General features: G+C 46.7%; 1 protein-coding gene across 1 annotated transcript in view; it reads right to left on the bottom strand.

Moving 5' to 3' along the window:
• ATG16L2 (autophagy related 16 like 2) overlaps window positions 1-16387 on the bottom strand; it is a 122706-nt gene that overhangs the window by 26857 nt on the left and 79462 nt on the right. The window contains exons 15-16 of the mRNA XM_040339781.1: window positions 10949-11098; window positions 6885-6932 (exon numbers count right to left, since the gene is read on the bottom strand). Coding sequence (XP_040195715.1) covers window positions 6885-6932; window positions 10949-11098 — 198 coding nt within the window. The remainder of the gene's footprint in view (window positions 1-6884; window positions 6933-10948; window positions 11099-16387) is intronic.

The following is a 16387-nucleotide window of genomic DNA, read 5'->3' as shown; positions in this document are numbered from 1 at the left end:
TACTGAGGACAATTAGATCGAACGCAGATATAAGAGGATTTCAGATTAAAGGAACGGAACATAAAGTAGCTGCTTTTGCGGACGATCTGTTGTTCTCAATAGCGGCTCCCGAACTATCACTTCCCCCCTTGATGAGAGAGATAAGGGCATATGGTGACCTATCTAACTTTAAGGTAAACTATAACAAGTCAGAGGCAATGGGGCTAGAAATAAACAAACAAATCAAGGACCTCTTGACAGCAAATTTTTCCTTTAATTGGACGGACTCTCACATACTCTACTTAGGGACAAAAATCCCCAAAAATTTAAATAGAATCCTCGAATTGAACTTTACTCCGTTGATAAGGCGAATGAAATCTGACTTTATTAGATGGGGAAAAGAGACGTACTCATGGTTTGGGAGAATCAGCATCTTAAAAATGAACGTGTTACCAAGATTGCTCTATTTATTTCAAACCTTACCGGTAAAAATCCCGCCGAGTTATCTAAGGGATATGAAATCCAAGTTTGCGAAGTTCATCTGGTCGGGGAAAGCGGCGAGAATTCGGAGGGAAATACTAACTTTACCCAAGGAGAAAGGGGGAGTGGGGTTCCCAGACCCAGTAGGTTACTATATAGCAACACACATGTCAAGAGTGGCGGAATGGTGCACGCAGGAGAAGCATAAGCCTTGGTTACTTATAGAGCAGAAAAGTACAGATATCCCCTTAGAGGGATTGGCATGGATACAAGAAGTGGATATACCAGGGGTAGTTAAGAAACATCCAACCATAGGGGCAACCCTGAGCGTGGTGAAAAAACTATTCAGGAAAACAAAACTTTCGATTGCCCCAAGTCCACTCACTCCGGTTATTGGTAATCCGAAATTCCAAATTGGGATATCAGACCCACATTTTAAGAGGGTAAAAAGAGCAGGATGGAGCAGGGTAATACATTTTGAGGGAGAAAACCCAAGGATCAGAAGCGAGGAAAGAGATGAGGTAATAAGAGAGGAACTTGACCAAATGAGACAAAATCAATTAAAAATGGCCACTAGAGCTTTGAACCCAAAAGGGAGACCAATAAGAGACCTCTCAGGATATGAGGAACTGTGCCTTAAGGGAGTGGAGTTGAGACACGGTCTCTCGCTGATGTATGGCCTCTGGGTGGAGGAAACAACACCGCGGGAACTGACGTTTATACGAGCCTGGGAAAAGGAGTTAGAGGTGGTTTTTTCGGAAAAGCAGATAACAAAAATATTTAATTTTACACATAAAGCCTCCCTAGCTACCAGATACCAGGAAGGGGGCTACAAAATTTTAACTAGGTGGTATAAAACCCCTGTAGTCCTGAACCGGATATTTCCGGAAGTCTCAGACAGATGTTGGCGCTGCGGTAAGGAAAAAGGTACCATGTTACATCTTTTCTGGTCCTGTGAGAAGATAGTGGATTTTTGGAAAATGGTCATGGACACTGTGAGAGATATCCTGGAGGTGGATCTGGGTAGTAGCCCGGCCACTTATTTACTGCTGGACATACCAGTCTCCATGGCCAGGTTCAAAGGCTCCCTGATAAGACATCTACTGGTTGCAGCAAGGGCCTGCATTCCAATCTTGTGGAAAAGTACTACCACACCAAATAAACGGCAATGGTTAAATAGAATCTCGGAAATTCAACAAATGGAAAAGCTCACCATGGGCATTAGAGAGCAAGAGGAAAAATATAGACAGATATGGAGTCCATATGTAAATTACAGAGAAGGGGAATTATGAGAAGTATGGGGGGAGGGGGACGTGGACGCGGGAGTGGCCCAGGGAAGGGGTTTTTTTTTTTTTTTTTTTTTTTTACTATCCTCCTCGAGAGGGGGGGATGGGAGGGGGGAAGGGAGGGATTACTTTTGTATAGGAGATGGTTAAGTGTACATTAAAACTTAGAAATTCCGAAGCAGTGAAGAGGTTGGTTATATTATGTGTATCAATGTATGGAATTTAGAAATGGATTATCTGTTTATTTGTTTGGAAATGTATCAATACAGTATGTACCATTTAATTTGAAAAAAAAAAGGAAAACTAAGATAAAATAAAGAATTTATAAAAAAGAAACCAATGACGTCCTTGCGACGTCATTTAGCGCAATGCACGTCGGGAAATTTTAGGGACGGCGCATGCGCAGTACGCAGTAATTTAAATGATCCACGCCCCCTACCTGGATCATTTGAATTAGGCGGGCTTGGGCCGGAGGATTTACCCTACAGCGGCCGCAACTTTACAGCCAAGTGCTTTGTGAATCAAGCACTTGCCTGTAAAACTTGCGGCGGCGTAACGTAAATGAGATACGTTACGCCGCCGCATTTTTAAGCCATTCTACGAGAATCTGGCCCACAGTGTCATTTCTTCAGCGTTGTCACATGAAAAGATACAAGAAAAGATTTACACAAATGTGAGGGGTGTACTTACTTTTTGTGAGATACTAATATATATATACCGTATTTATCGGTGTATACCGCGCACTATTTTGCCCTGAAAATAGGGCAAAATCGTGGGTGCGCGATATACGCCGATACCCGCTTTCCCGCCACGAGTTTTGAATACTGCGCCGGCATATACCGAGCGCAGTACACTCGTGAATCTTCGGGGCAGTCTCGGCGCCTCTCGCACTGACGTCCTGTACGTACAGGACGTCAGCGCGACAGTTGCCGAGCCTGCCCGAAGATTCACGAGTGTACTGCGCTCGGTATATGCCGGCGCAGTATTCAAAACTCGTGGCGGGAAACGAGCGGGGAGGACGCGAGGACGCCGGACCCGCCGAAGAGGACACCCGACCCACAGAAGAGGACACCCGACCCGCCGAAGACGGACGCCCGAAGCCGCAGACGAACGCCGGACCCGACGAGGCCGCCGATGAACGCCGCGCAAGACACCAAAACTGTAAGTACAAAAAAACGAAAAAACTTTTTTTCCACAGGAATTCGGGCCACTTTGGGGGTGCGCGGTATACGATAAATACGGTATATAAATATATATTTATATTTATTTATTCCCCCACAAAAGTTGTCCTTTAAATATACATTTGGTGACTCCGGGTTGCACAGACACCACATGCTCGATGCTCAGAGGCTTTACGGGAGGGAATGGCGGCGCTCACATATCAGCCGCCGATGGGCCGCGAGATAACGGGATTATGGATGAAGAGGAATTAATCCGACATGGTATTAGGTATGTAAGCGGAGGATAGACAGCGATGTACACGTGTGATCCGGGGGGAGATCAGAGCGCAGCCAGTCCTGCCGGGGAGCCGAACCAGTAAAAGGGGTCACTCCGCCCAATGGCGACTTTCATACACTTAAAGGGAAACTCCAAAGCCAAGTGAACGCCACTTTCCATACCGCGCCTATTCCGGCACTATTCATGGAAAAATCAACATTTTTTTTACTAGAAAATTACTCAGAACTCCCAAATATTTATATATATATATTTTTTTAACCACTTAAGACCCGGACCTTTAGGCAGCTAAAGGACCCGGGCAGTTTTTGCGATTCGGCACTGCGTCGCTTTAACTGACAATTGCGCCGTCGTGCGACGTGGCTCCCAAACAAAATCGGCGTCCTTTTTTCCCCACAAATAGAGCTTTCTTTTGGTGGTATTTGATCACCTCTGCGGTTTTTATTTTTTGCGCTATAAACAAAATATAGAGCGACAATTTTGAAAAAAAAATCAATATTTTTTACTTTTTGCTATAATAAATATCCCCCAAAAAATATTAAAAAAATGTTTTTTTTCCTCAGTTTAGGCCGATACGTATTCTTCTACATATTTTGGTAAAAAAAAAATCACAATAAGCATTTTTTCGATTGGTTTGCGCAAAATTTATAGCGTTCACAAAATAGGGGATAGTTTTATTGCATTTTTATTATTTTTTTTTTTTACTACTAATGGCGGCGATCAGCGATTTTTTTAGTGACTGCGACATTATGGCGGACACTTCGGACAATTTGACACATTTTTAGAACCATTGTCATTTTCACAGCAAAAAATGCATTTAAAATGCATTGGGCTAGATTCAGATAGCCCGGCGTAATTTAGTGCGGGCGTAACGTATCTCCGATACGTTATGCCTCCGTAAATTAGGGCGCAAGTTCCGTATTCAGAAAGAACTTGCGCCCTAAGTTACAGCGGCGTAACGTATGTGGGCCGGCGTAAGCCCACCAAATTCAAATGTGGATGAAGTGGCCGTGTTTTATTTAAATTAATGGTGACCCCGCGTATTTTACATTTTTTACAAAACGGCGCATTCGCCGTTTGTGAAAGAATCCCAGTGCGCATGCTCGAAATTCCGCCGCAAATCGTCATTGCTTTTCGACGTGAACATATATTACGTGCAGCCCTATTCGCAAACGACTTACGCAAACAACGTAAAAAATTCAAAATTCGACGCAGGTACGACGTCCATACTTAACATTGGCTGCTCCTCATATAGCAGGAGCAACATTACGCCGGAAAAAGCCTAACGCAAACGACGTAAAAAATTCCGCTGGGCGCACGTACGTTTGTGAATCGGCGTATCTAGGTCATTTGCATATTCTACGCCGAAAACGACGGAAGCGCCACCTATCGACCAGCGTAAATATCCACCCTAAGATACGACGGTGTAAGAAACTTACGCCAGTCGGATCTTAGCCTAATTTTGGCGTATCTTGTTTTCTGAATACAGAAAGAAGATACGCCGGCGCAGCTTTGAATTTACGCGGCGTATCTATAGATACGCCGGCGTAAATTCTTCCTGAATCTAGCCCACGGTTTACTGTGAAAATGAGAGTTGCAGTTTGGGAGTTAACCACAAGGGGGCGCTGAAGGGGTTAAGTGTGACCTCATCTGTGTTTCTAACTGTAGGGGGGTGTGGCTGTAGGTGTGACGTCTTTGATTGTGTTTCCCTACAAAAGGGATCTCACGATCGATGACGGCGCCACAGTGAAGAACGGGGAAGCCGTGTTTACACACAGCTCTCCCCGTTTTTCAGCTCCGGGGACCGATCGTGGGACTCCAGCGGCGATCGGGTCCCGCGGTCCCAGTCACGGAGCTTCGGACCGGGTCGTGGGGGCGCGTGGCCGCGACCCACAGCTGGGTACTAGCACAGGACGTACCTGTACGTGCTTGTGCCCAGCCGTGACATTCTGCCGACGTAAATGTGCAGGAGGCGGTCCTTAAGCGGTTAAGCAGACACCCTGTGGAATAAAATGACGATCATTGCAACTTTTTATCTCCAGCGGTATTCGCGCAATAATTTTTCAAACGCCTTTTTCTTTGAAAAAAAAAAAAACGGTTTTAATGAATTAAAAAAAAATAACAAAACAGTAAAGTTAGCCCAATTTTTTTGTATAATGTGAAAGATGACGTTACGCCGAGTAAATAGACACCTAACGCGTCACGCTTTAAAATTTCGCACGCTCGTGGAATGGCGCCAAACTTCGTTACTTAAAAATCTCCATAGGGGACGCTTTCATTTTTTTTTACAGGTTACCAGTTTAGAGTTACAGAGGAGGTCTAGGGATAGAATTATTGCTCTCGCTCTAACGCACGCGACGATACCTCACATGTGTGGTTTGAACGGCGTTTACATATGTGGGCGGGACTTGCGTGCGCGCCTCTGTTCAGTGTTCCGCCTATCACGGATGCCCTCTCTTGGGCCCCCCCATGCAATTTTGCTCTCCCCCTGCTCTGAGACATACAATAAATATCAGCTAGACTTAAAATCAGTTTACTGTATCACACCAGGTGGTGATTGTGATTGGTTGCCAGAGGTTACAGCATATCATTACCACTTACTGACTGGTTGCTAGAGGTTACAGCACACATTACGGCTCACTGATTAATTGCTACAGGTTACAGCACGTGATTTCTTCTTGTTGATTGGTTGCTAGAGATTACTGTACACCAGGGTTTGACAAATTTTTGTTGGAATCTAGGAGCCAGCTAAAAAAGTTAGGAGCCAGAAAACGCACCCCGTCCCGACGAGCTCACGCGCAGAAGCGAACGCATACGTGAGTGGTGCCTGCATATGTAAACGGTATTCAAACCACACATGTGAGGTATCGCCGCGATCGTTAGAGCGAGAGAAATAATTCTAGCCCTAGACCACCTCTGTAACTCAAAACATGCAACCCGTAGAATTTTTTTAAACGTCGCCTATGGAGATTTTAAAAGGGTAAAAGTTTGTCGCCATTCCACGAGCGGACGCAATTTTGAAGCGTGACATGTTGGGTATCAATTTACTCGGCGTAACATTATCTTTCACATTATAAAAAAAGAAAATTGGGATAACTTTACTGTCGTCTTATTTTTTAATTAAAAAAAAAAAGTGTAATTTTCCCCCCAAAAAAGCGAGCTTGTAAGACCGCTGCGCAAATACGGCGCGACAGAAAGTATTGCAACGACCGCCATTTTATTCTCTAGGGTGTTAGAATAAAAAATATATAAAATGTTTGGGGGTTCTAATTAGAGGGAAGGAGATGGCAGTGGAAAATTACACATTAGAACTGGTTTTACTTGTAATGCCAACGGCCACCACCAGATGGCGCCAGATCACAGAAGGAAGCTTGGGACTTCACAAGGCCGCGGCCTCAGGATCCTGTGCCTCCGTGCGCCCCCGCTGCGCGATCGCGGCGGGCCCGCGATGGCCGGAAATTGAGGCTGCGGCTTTGCGGCCTTGTAGGGTCTGGTAGGCCATCTGGTGCCAGGTCACAATTTCTTGAGGCAATTGCGACCTGGCGCCCGGATTTTGTCGAGCCCTGTATTAGGATATGAAGAAATGGAGTCCAGATATACTGAATACTGTTATTACAGGTTATAACACCCCACATGTATGTGTTTGTGTATATATATATATATATATTACAGTATTGATTTTACCTTAACACTGCTTTGGTCCAGTCACAGCCACATTTGAATCCTTCAGCTCTACAAATAATGAAATATAGAAAAACAGCAAATCAATAAGAGGTACAAAGACAGTTATTGCAGCAAATGTATTGATTTACCCTGCGCCCCCTTTTTCTTTTGCTTCTAGAGGTAACCAGAATCATTCAGTTAACTTCCTTTGAGCCCAGGTTGTCCTGGACCAACCCCTCTCGCCTGTGACTGGACAGTGAAAGGAGAAGCAGCACAGTGATCATGAGCTCACTGTGCTTCATCCCGTCAGCATGCTTCTTGATAGCACTTGGCTCCCTGTGCTGCTTCTTCCCCTCATTCTCCAGCCCTGCTGTACAGGGACTGCAAGATTCCAGGTCATGTTTGGGAAATTACACCGCTTGTAAAATGATGTATTAACCACTTAAGGACCGCCTAACGCCGATATACGTCGGCGGAATGGCGCGGCTGGGCACAGGCACGTACCTGTACGTCCTCTTTAAGTGCCCAGCCGTGGGTCGCGGGCGCGCGACCCGGTTTAGAAGCTCCGAGGCCGCGGGACCCGATCGCCGCCGGAGTCCCGCGATCGGGTCACAGGAGCTGAAGAACGGGGAGAGGTGAGTGTAAACAAACCTTCCCCGTTCTTCATTGTGGCAGTGACACTGATCGTCTGTTCCCAGATATAGGGAAAGACGATCAGTGACGTCACACGTCCAGCCCCGCCCCCCTACAGTTAGAAACACATATGAGGTCACACTTAACCCCTACAGTGCCCCCTAGTGGTTAACCCCTTCATTGCCATCGTAATTTTCACAGTAAACAATGCATTTTTATAGCACTTTTCGCTGTGAAAATGACAATGGTCCCAAAAATGTGTCAAAATTGTCCAAAGTTTCCGCCATAATGTCGCAGTCACGAAAAAAATATCGCTGATCGCCGCCATTACTAGTAAAAAAAATAATAATTATTAATAAAAATGCAATAAATCTATCCCCTATTTTGTAAACGCTATAAATTTTGCGCAAACCAATCGATAAACGCTTATTGCAATTTTTTTTTTACCAAAAATAGGTAGAAGAATACGTATCGGCCTAAACTGAGGAAAAAAAATGTTTTTTTATATGTTTTTTGGGGATATTTATTATAGCAAAAAGTAAAAAATATTGAATTTTTTTCAAAATTGTCGCTCTATTTTTGTTTATAGCACAAAAAATAAAAATCGCAGAGATGATCAAATACCACCAAAAGAAAGCTCTATTTGTGGGGGAAAAGGGACGCCGATTTTGTTTGGGAGCCACATCGCACGACCGCGCAATTGTCAGTTAAAGCGACGCAGTGCCGAATCGCAAAAAGGGGCAGGGTCCTTAACCTGCGTAATGGTCCGGGTCTCAAGTGGTTGAAGTGCCTGTAAACCCCAACAATGATCTTCTACAGTTTGTTCCCTTTTGGTCCATTAAATATCTCATTGTAAATGTTTACTTTTTTTTTTTTTTTTTTTTTTAACAGCTTCAATACCGGGCATTTTCACCCCCTTCCTGCCCAGGCCAATTTTCAGCTTTCAGCGCTGTCACGCTTTGAATGACAATTGCGCGGTCGTGCGACGTGGCTCCCAAACAAAATTGGCGTCCTTTTTTCCTCCCACAAATAGAGCTTTCTTTTGGTGGTATTTGATCACCTCTGCGGTTTTTATTTTTTTGCGCTATAAACAAAAATAGAGCGACAATTTTGAAAAAAATATATATATATATATTTTGCTATAATAAATATCCCAATTTGTTATTTTTTATTTTTATATTTTTTTCCTCAGTTTAGGTTGATATGTATTCTTCTACATAATTTTGGTAAAAAAAAAAAAAAATCCCAATAAGCGTATATTGATTGGTTTGCACACAAGTTATAGCGTCTACAAAATAGGGGATTGAATTATAACATATATAATAATAATATATATATATATATATATATATATATATATATATATATATATATATATATATATATATATATATATATATATAATATATATATAAATATAATATATTACATTATATTATATTATATATGTCATATTATATTATGACATCATTTTTTTTTTTTTTTACTAGTAATGGCGGCGATCTGCGATTTTTGTCAGGACTGCGATATTTCGGCGGACACATTGGACACTTTTGACACTATTTTTGGAGCCATTCACACTTATACAGCGAACAGTGCTATAAATATGCATGGATTACTGTATAAATGTGACTAGCAGGGAAGGGGTTAACACTAGGGGGCGTTCAAAGGGTTAAATGTGTTCCCTAGGGAGTGATTCTTACTGTGGGGGGAGGGGACTGACTGGGGGAAGTGACCGATCTGTGTCCCTATGTACAAGGGACACACCATCGGTCTCCTCTCCCTGACAGGACGTGGAGCTCTGTGTTTACACCCCATCATTACACACAGAGCTCCATGTCCCTGGCTCTGCAACTGACGATCACGGGTACCTGGCACACATGGCGGCCGCCAGGCACGCGCATCAGCACCCGCGTGACTGGCGGGCACAGCTTTTTCCCGATGCGAACCCCCGGCGGCATGCAGGGAACTTGTAAACTGGAGGACGTCCTCCCGGCAATTGAGCGGCGCGCTGTAGACTTCTTTTATCTATAGCGCGATCGCTAAGAGGTTAACCGCATAAGGACCGCCTAATGCCAATATACGTCGGCAGAATGGCACGGCTGGGCACAGGCACGTACAGGTACGTCGCCATTAAGAGCCCAGCCGTGGCACTTCCACAGAGAAGAACGGGGAAGGTTTGTTTACACTAACCTCTCCCCGTTCTTCAGCTCCTGTGACCCGATCGCGGGACACCGGCGGCGATCGAGTCACGGACTGGGTCGCACGCACGACCCGCGGCTGGGCTCTTAAAGGCGACGTACAGGTACGTGCCTGTGCCATTCTGCCGACGTATATGTGCAGGAGGCGGTCCTTAAGTGGTTAAAAGAACAGTGTAAAAAAAAAAAAAAATCATAAATAAGAAAAAAAAAATTACGCGCCCGTCCCGATGAGCTTGCGCGCAGAAGCGAACGCATACGTGAGCAGCGCCCACATATGAAAACGGTGTTCAAACCGCACATGTGAGGTATCGCCACGATCGTTGGAGCGAGAGCAATAATTCTAGCCCTAGACCACCTCTGTAACTCTAAACATGCGACCTGTATAATTTTTTTAAACGTCGCCTATGGAGATTTTTAAGGGTGAAAGTTTGTCGCCATTCCACTAGCGGACGCAAAATTTTGAAGCGTGACACGTTGGGTATCATTTTTATCGGCGTAACATCATCTTTCACAATGTTAAAAAAAAAATTGGGCAAACTACTTTTGTCTTATTTTTTAATTTAAAAAAAGTGTATTTTTCCCCCCAAAAATGCGATTGTAAGACCGCTGCGCAACTACGGTCTGACAGAAAGTATTGCAACGACCGCCATTTTATTCTCTAGGGTGTTAGAATTTTTTTTTTTATAATGTTTGGGGGTTCTAAGTAATTTTCTAGAGAAAAAAAAACATTTTTTAACAACAAATCTCAGAAAGAGGCTCGGTCCTTAAGTGGTTAATAATTCAAATGTTGCCTGTGATGCAAATACAGCACTACCTTGGATTGCGAGCGTAATTCGCTCCAGAAACATGCTTGTAATCCAAAGCACTTGTATATCAAAGCATTTTTTTTACAGGGTATAAAAGAGAAGAGAGGCGCCTCTAAGTGTAGCAATAAGTTGTTAAATGTTGTATCTTCATTACATGTAACCGTATTGCTACACTTGGAGGCTCCTCTCTTCTCTTTTATACTCAGTGGTGACATGACGCTGCTCTTATATCAAGACATCGCTTGTATATCAAGGCAAAATTGATTAAAACATTTTGCTTGTCTTGCAAAACGCTCTCAAACCAAGTTACTCTCAAACCAAGGTTTTACTGTATCATCATAGTAGGCCAGTCCCTGTCCTCCTTCTCAAAGTGCCAGTGTCGCCCCAGCTTGGCCTCGAAATGTATTCCCTCCATATTTTGTGACAGGTGCCCTTTAACCGGTACCGGAAGGCATGCAGGATTTCGCCCCGCCGCAGGTCGATCAGACTGAGCGCATCGTCGCGGGAACAGCTGAGCAGCTGCGTCTGGTCCTGGCCCATGCTGAGCGAGGTGATCTTCTCCTCCAGGGTCAGCTCCCGGACACAATTCTCTGACCTGAGGAGAAAGGAGAAGAACGTTGGATGGAGAATACTCTGGCACCACATGTCTTGTGCCAAGGGCATAACCCCCTCCCCCCCCCCCCCCCCCCAGTAGTTGGTTATGAGTACGATGCCTTGGATCAGGGGTCTCCAAACGTTCTAAGCAAAGGGGCCAGTTTACTGGGCTTCAGAGTTTACGAGGGCCGGACAGTGGGAAAAATTAACGCCCCATTTTTTGCTTCAGTGGCAGTAGTTGTGCCCCATCATTGGGCCCCATTGTTGGTGTCATTGAGGAAAAAGTGTGCCCCATCCTTGGCGTCATGGTGAGGAATTGTCCCCCATCGTTGGCGTCATCGGGCCCCATTGTTGGCGTCATCGGGCCCCATTGTTGGCGTCATCGGGCCCCATTGTTGGCGTCATCGGGCCCCATTGTTGGCGTCATCGGGCCCCATTGTTGGCGTCATCGGGCCCCATTGTTGGCGTCATCGGGCGGAATTGTCCCCTATCCTTGATGTCATGGTGAAGAATTGTGACTAGAGGTCGACCGATATGTGTTTTTCTCTGGCCGATGCCGATATTTAGAAATCTGGGCGGCCGATGGCCGACATATGATGCCGATTTTTGCGGCCGATATTTTAGGCCGATTTTTTTTTTGTGCCACTGGATGGCACTAATTGGCACTGGAAGATGGCACTAGCAGAAGGCACTTATTGGCACTGGCAGGTTGCACTGGATGGCACTTAAAGATGGTACTAGCAGATAGCACGGATTTGCTGGTAGCACTTATTGGCACTGGCAGGTGGCACTGATTGGCAGATGGCACTGATTGGCACTGGCAGATGGCACGTGGCACTAACAGGTGACACTGGCAAGTGGCACTGGTTGGCATTGACTGGCAGGTGGCACTAATTGGCACTGGCAGGTGGCACTGGGTGGCAATAGTTAGCACTGGTTGGCATTGGCAGGTGGCACTGATGGCTTTAGTTGGCACTGGTAGGTGGCACTGGATGGAAGGTGGCACTGGTATTGGCACTGTCAGGTGGCACTGGATGGAAGGTGGCACTAATTGGCACTGGATGGTGGCACTGGTATTGCCACTGGCAGATGGCACTGGATGGCAAGTGGCACTAATTGGCACTGGTGCAAAAAAAAATGGTGTCACCCCCCTCAGTACAGACCCCCTCTCCCTCCAGTATAGACACCCCCCCCCCCGGCTACACACACGACACTAGAGAGCGGTGTGTGTCCCACGAGCGTGGGCCCCTCCTCCTCTGTGGACGTAAACAGGGCCGCCGCGCTGGGATATACCAAGATGGCCGCGGGTCCGGAGCTAGGCCGAAGCCGCGGTCTTTCCTGATGCTGTGACCGTGGCGGCAATCGGCGGATCCAAGGTCGTAGCATCAGGAAAGTCATGGAGAGGAATTGCGACCCATCCTTGGTGTCATGGAGAGGAATTGCGACCCATCCTTGGTGTCATGGTGAGGAATTGCGACCCATCCTTGGTGTCATGGTGAGGAATTGCGACCCATCCTTGGTGTCATGGAGAGGAATTGCGACCCATCCTTGGTGTCATGGTGAGGAATTGCGACCCATCCTTGGTGTCATGGTGAGGAATTGCGACCCATCCTTGGTGTCATGGTGAGGAATTGCGACCCATCCTTGGTGTCATGGTGAGGAATTGCGACCCATCCTTGGTGTCATGGTGAGGAATTGCGACCCATCCTTGGTGTCATGGTGAGGAATTGCGACCCATCCTTGGTGTCATGGTGAGGAATTGCGACCCATCCTTGGTGTCATGGTGAGGAATTGCGACCCATCCTTGATGTATTTCAGATATCTTGCAAACCTGGCCTGTTAGTGGGCCCTTAGGACGGGAGTTGATGACCACTGCTCTAAGGCCTCCCACCCAGGCTCCATAGCCAACCACATGTCCTTAGCTAGAGTTCCAAGTCTTTTTCTCTGAAGAAAGGGTCCAACCTCAAAACAAACTGGATCATTTTTGTATCCAAGTTTCCAAATTAAGAATAATTCTAATGCCGCGTACACAAAATCGTTTTTCGGCTTGTAAAAAACAAAGTTTTTCAGCCTCTAGAAAAAATGAATTTTTTCCCAACTTCATCATTAAAACGACGTTGCCCACACACCATCGCTTAAAAAAAATGCTCTAGCAAAGCGCGGTGACGTACAACACGTACGACGGCACTAGAAAGGGGAAGTTCCGTTCGAATGGCGCCGTCCTTTGGGCTGCTTTAGCTGATTCCGTGATAGTAAAAGACGATTCGCGCTAGTCAGGGTAGGTGTTAGGAGGGAAGGGGGGGCGTGTTTAAGGCTAGTAAGGTTTTAGCTGAATTTCCACTTTAGGAGGGGTTTAGGTAGCATGACACCACTGACCACCAATGCTGAAGGTTATACCAATGCTGGGGGTTATTTTTGTGGAAACTGGAACCTATGCTCGGGGTAAAATGGTAAATCTGGCACTGATGCTGGGGGTTGTTACAGAAACTTTCATCTATGCTGAAAAAATGTGGTGGTGGGGGGGTGCAGTGTGCCATCTTCACCCTGGGCCCTGAATGACCTTGTCCCGACACTGATTATCCTCCCCACCCATCCCAAGGACAGTCTGTATCCATCCCTAGTAAAATACCCCTCCTCAGGTCAGTCTATACTGATCCCCAGTATAATACACCCCCCAGGTCAGTCTATACTGATCCCCAGTATAATACACCCCCCAGGTCAGTCTATACTGATCCCCAGTATAATACACCCCCCAGGTCAGTCTATACTGATCCCCAGTATAATACACCCCCCAGGTCAGTCTGTACCCATCCCCAGTATAATACACCCCCCAGGTCAGTCTATACTGATCCCCAGTATAATACACCCCCCAGGTCAGTCTCTACCCATCCCCAGTATAATACACCCCCCAGGTCAGTCGGTACTGATCCCCAGTATAATACACCCCCCAGGTCAGTCTGTACTGATCCCCAGTATAATACACCCCCAGGTCAGTCTGTACCCATCCCCAGTATAATACACCCCCCAGGTCAGTCTGTACTGATCCCCAGTATAATACACCCCCCAGGTCAGTCTGTACTGATCCCCAGTATAATACACCCCCCAGGTCAGTCTGTACCCATCCCCAGTATAATACACCCCCCAGGTCAGTCTGTACCCATCCCCAGTATAATACACCCCTCAGGTCAGTCTGTACTGATCCCCAGTATAATACACCCCCAAGGTCAGTCTGTACTGATCCCCAGTATAATACACCCCCCAGGTCAGTCTGTACTGATCCCCAGTATAATACACACCCCAGGTCAGTCTGTACCCATCCCCAGTATAATACACCCCCCAGGTCAGTCTGTACCCATCCCCAGTATAATACACCCCCCAGGTCAGTCTGTACTGATCCCCAGTATAATACACCCCCCAGGTCAGTCTGTACCCATCCCCAGTATAATACACCCCTCAGGTCAGTCTGTACTGATCCCCAGTATAATACACCCCCCAGGTCAGTCTGTACCCATCCCCAGTATAATACACCCCTCAGGTCAGTCTGTACTGATCCCCAGTATAATACACCCCCCAGGTCAGTCTGTACTGATCCCCAGTATAATACACCCCCCAGGTCAGTCTGTACTGATCCCCAGTATAATACACCCCTCAGGTCAGTCTGTACTGATCCCCAGTATAATACACCCCCCAGGTCAGTCTGTACCCATCCCCAGTATAATACACCCCCCAGGTCAGTCTGTACCCATCCCCAGTATAATACACCCCTCAGGTCAGTCTGTACTGATCCCCAGGTTAATACACCCCTCAGGTCAGTCTCTACCCATCCCCAGTATAATACACCCCCCAGGTCAGTCTGTACCCATCCCCAGTATAATACACCCCCCAGGTCAGTCTGTACCCATCCCCAGTATAATACACCCCCCAGGTCAGTCTCTACCCATCCCCAGTATAATACACCCCCCCAGGTCAGTCTGTACCCATCCCCAGTATAATACACCCCCCAGGTCAGTCTCTACCCATCCCCAGTATAATACACCCCCCCAGGTCAGTCTGTACCCATCCCCAGTATAATACACCCCCCAGGTCTCTCTCTACCCATCCCCAGTATAATACACCCCCCAGGTCAGTCTGTACCCATCCCCAGTATAATACATCCCCAGGTCAGTCTGTACTGATCCCCAGTATAATACACCCCCCAGGTCAGTCTGTACCCATCCCCAGTATAATACACCCCCCAGGTCAGTCTGTACCCATCCCCAGTATAATACACCCCCCAGGTCAGTCTGTACTGATCCCCAGTATAATACACCCCCCCAGGTCAGTCTGTACCCATCCCCAGTATAATACACCCCCCAGGTCAGTCTGTACCTATCCCCAGTATAATACACCCCCCAGGTCAGTCTGTACCCATCCCCAGTATAATACACCCCCCAGGTCAGTCTGTACCCATCCCCAGTATAATACACCCCCCAGCTCAGTCTGTACTGATCCCCAGTATAATACACCCCCAGGTCAGTCTGTACCCATCCCCAGTATAATACACCCCCCAGGTCAGTCTGTACCCATCCCCAGTATAATACACCCCCCAGGTCAGTCTGTACTGATCCCCAGTATAATACACCCCCCAGGTCAGTCTGTACCTATCCCCAGTATAATACACCCCCCAGGTCAGTCTGTACCTATCCCCAGTATAATACACCCCCCAGGTCAGTCTGTACCCATCCCCAGTATAATACACCCCCCAGGTCAGTCTGTACCCATCCCCAGTATAATACACCCCCCAGCTCAGTCTGTACTGATCCCCAGTATAATACACCCCCCAGGTCAGTCTGTACCCATCCACAGTATAATAAACCCCCCAGGTCAGTCTGTACCCATCCCCAGTATAATACACCCCCCAGGTCAGTCTGTACCCATCCCCAGTATAATACACCCCCCAGGTCAGTCTGTACTGATCCCCAGTATAATACACCCCCCAGGTCAGTCTGTACTGATCCCCAGTATAATACACCCCCAGGTCAGTCTGTACCCATCCCCAGTATAATACACCCCCCAGGTCAGTCTATACTGATCCCCAGTATAATAAACCCCCCCAGGTCAGTCTGTACTGATCCCCAGTATAATACACCCCCCCGGTCAGTCTGTACCCATCCCCAGTATAATACACCCCCCCAGGTCAGTCTGTACTGATCCCCAGTATAATACACCCCCCAGGTCAGTCTGTACCCATCCCCAGTATAATACACCCCCCAGGTCAGTCTGTACTGATCCCCAGTATAATACACCCCTC

Source organism: Rana temporaria, chromosome 2, assembly GCF_905171775.1.
Source record: "Rana temporaria chromosome 2, aRanTem1.1, whole genome shotgun sequence".
Lineage (NCBI taxonomy): Eukaryota > Metazoa > Chordata > Amphibia > Anura > Ranidae > Rana > Rana temporaria.
This window is presented reverse-complemented; position numbering and strand designations above follow the sequence as displayed.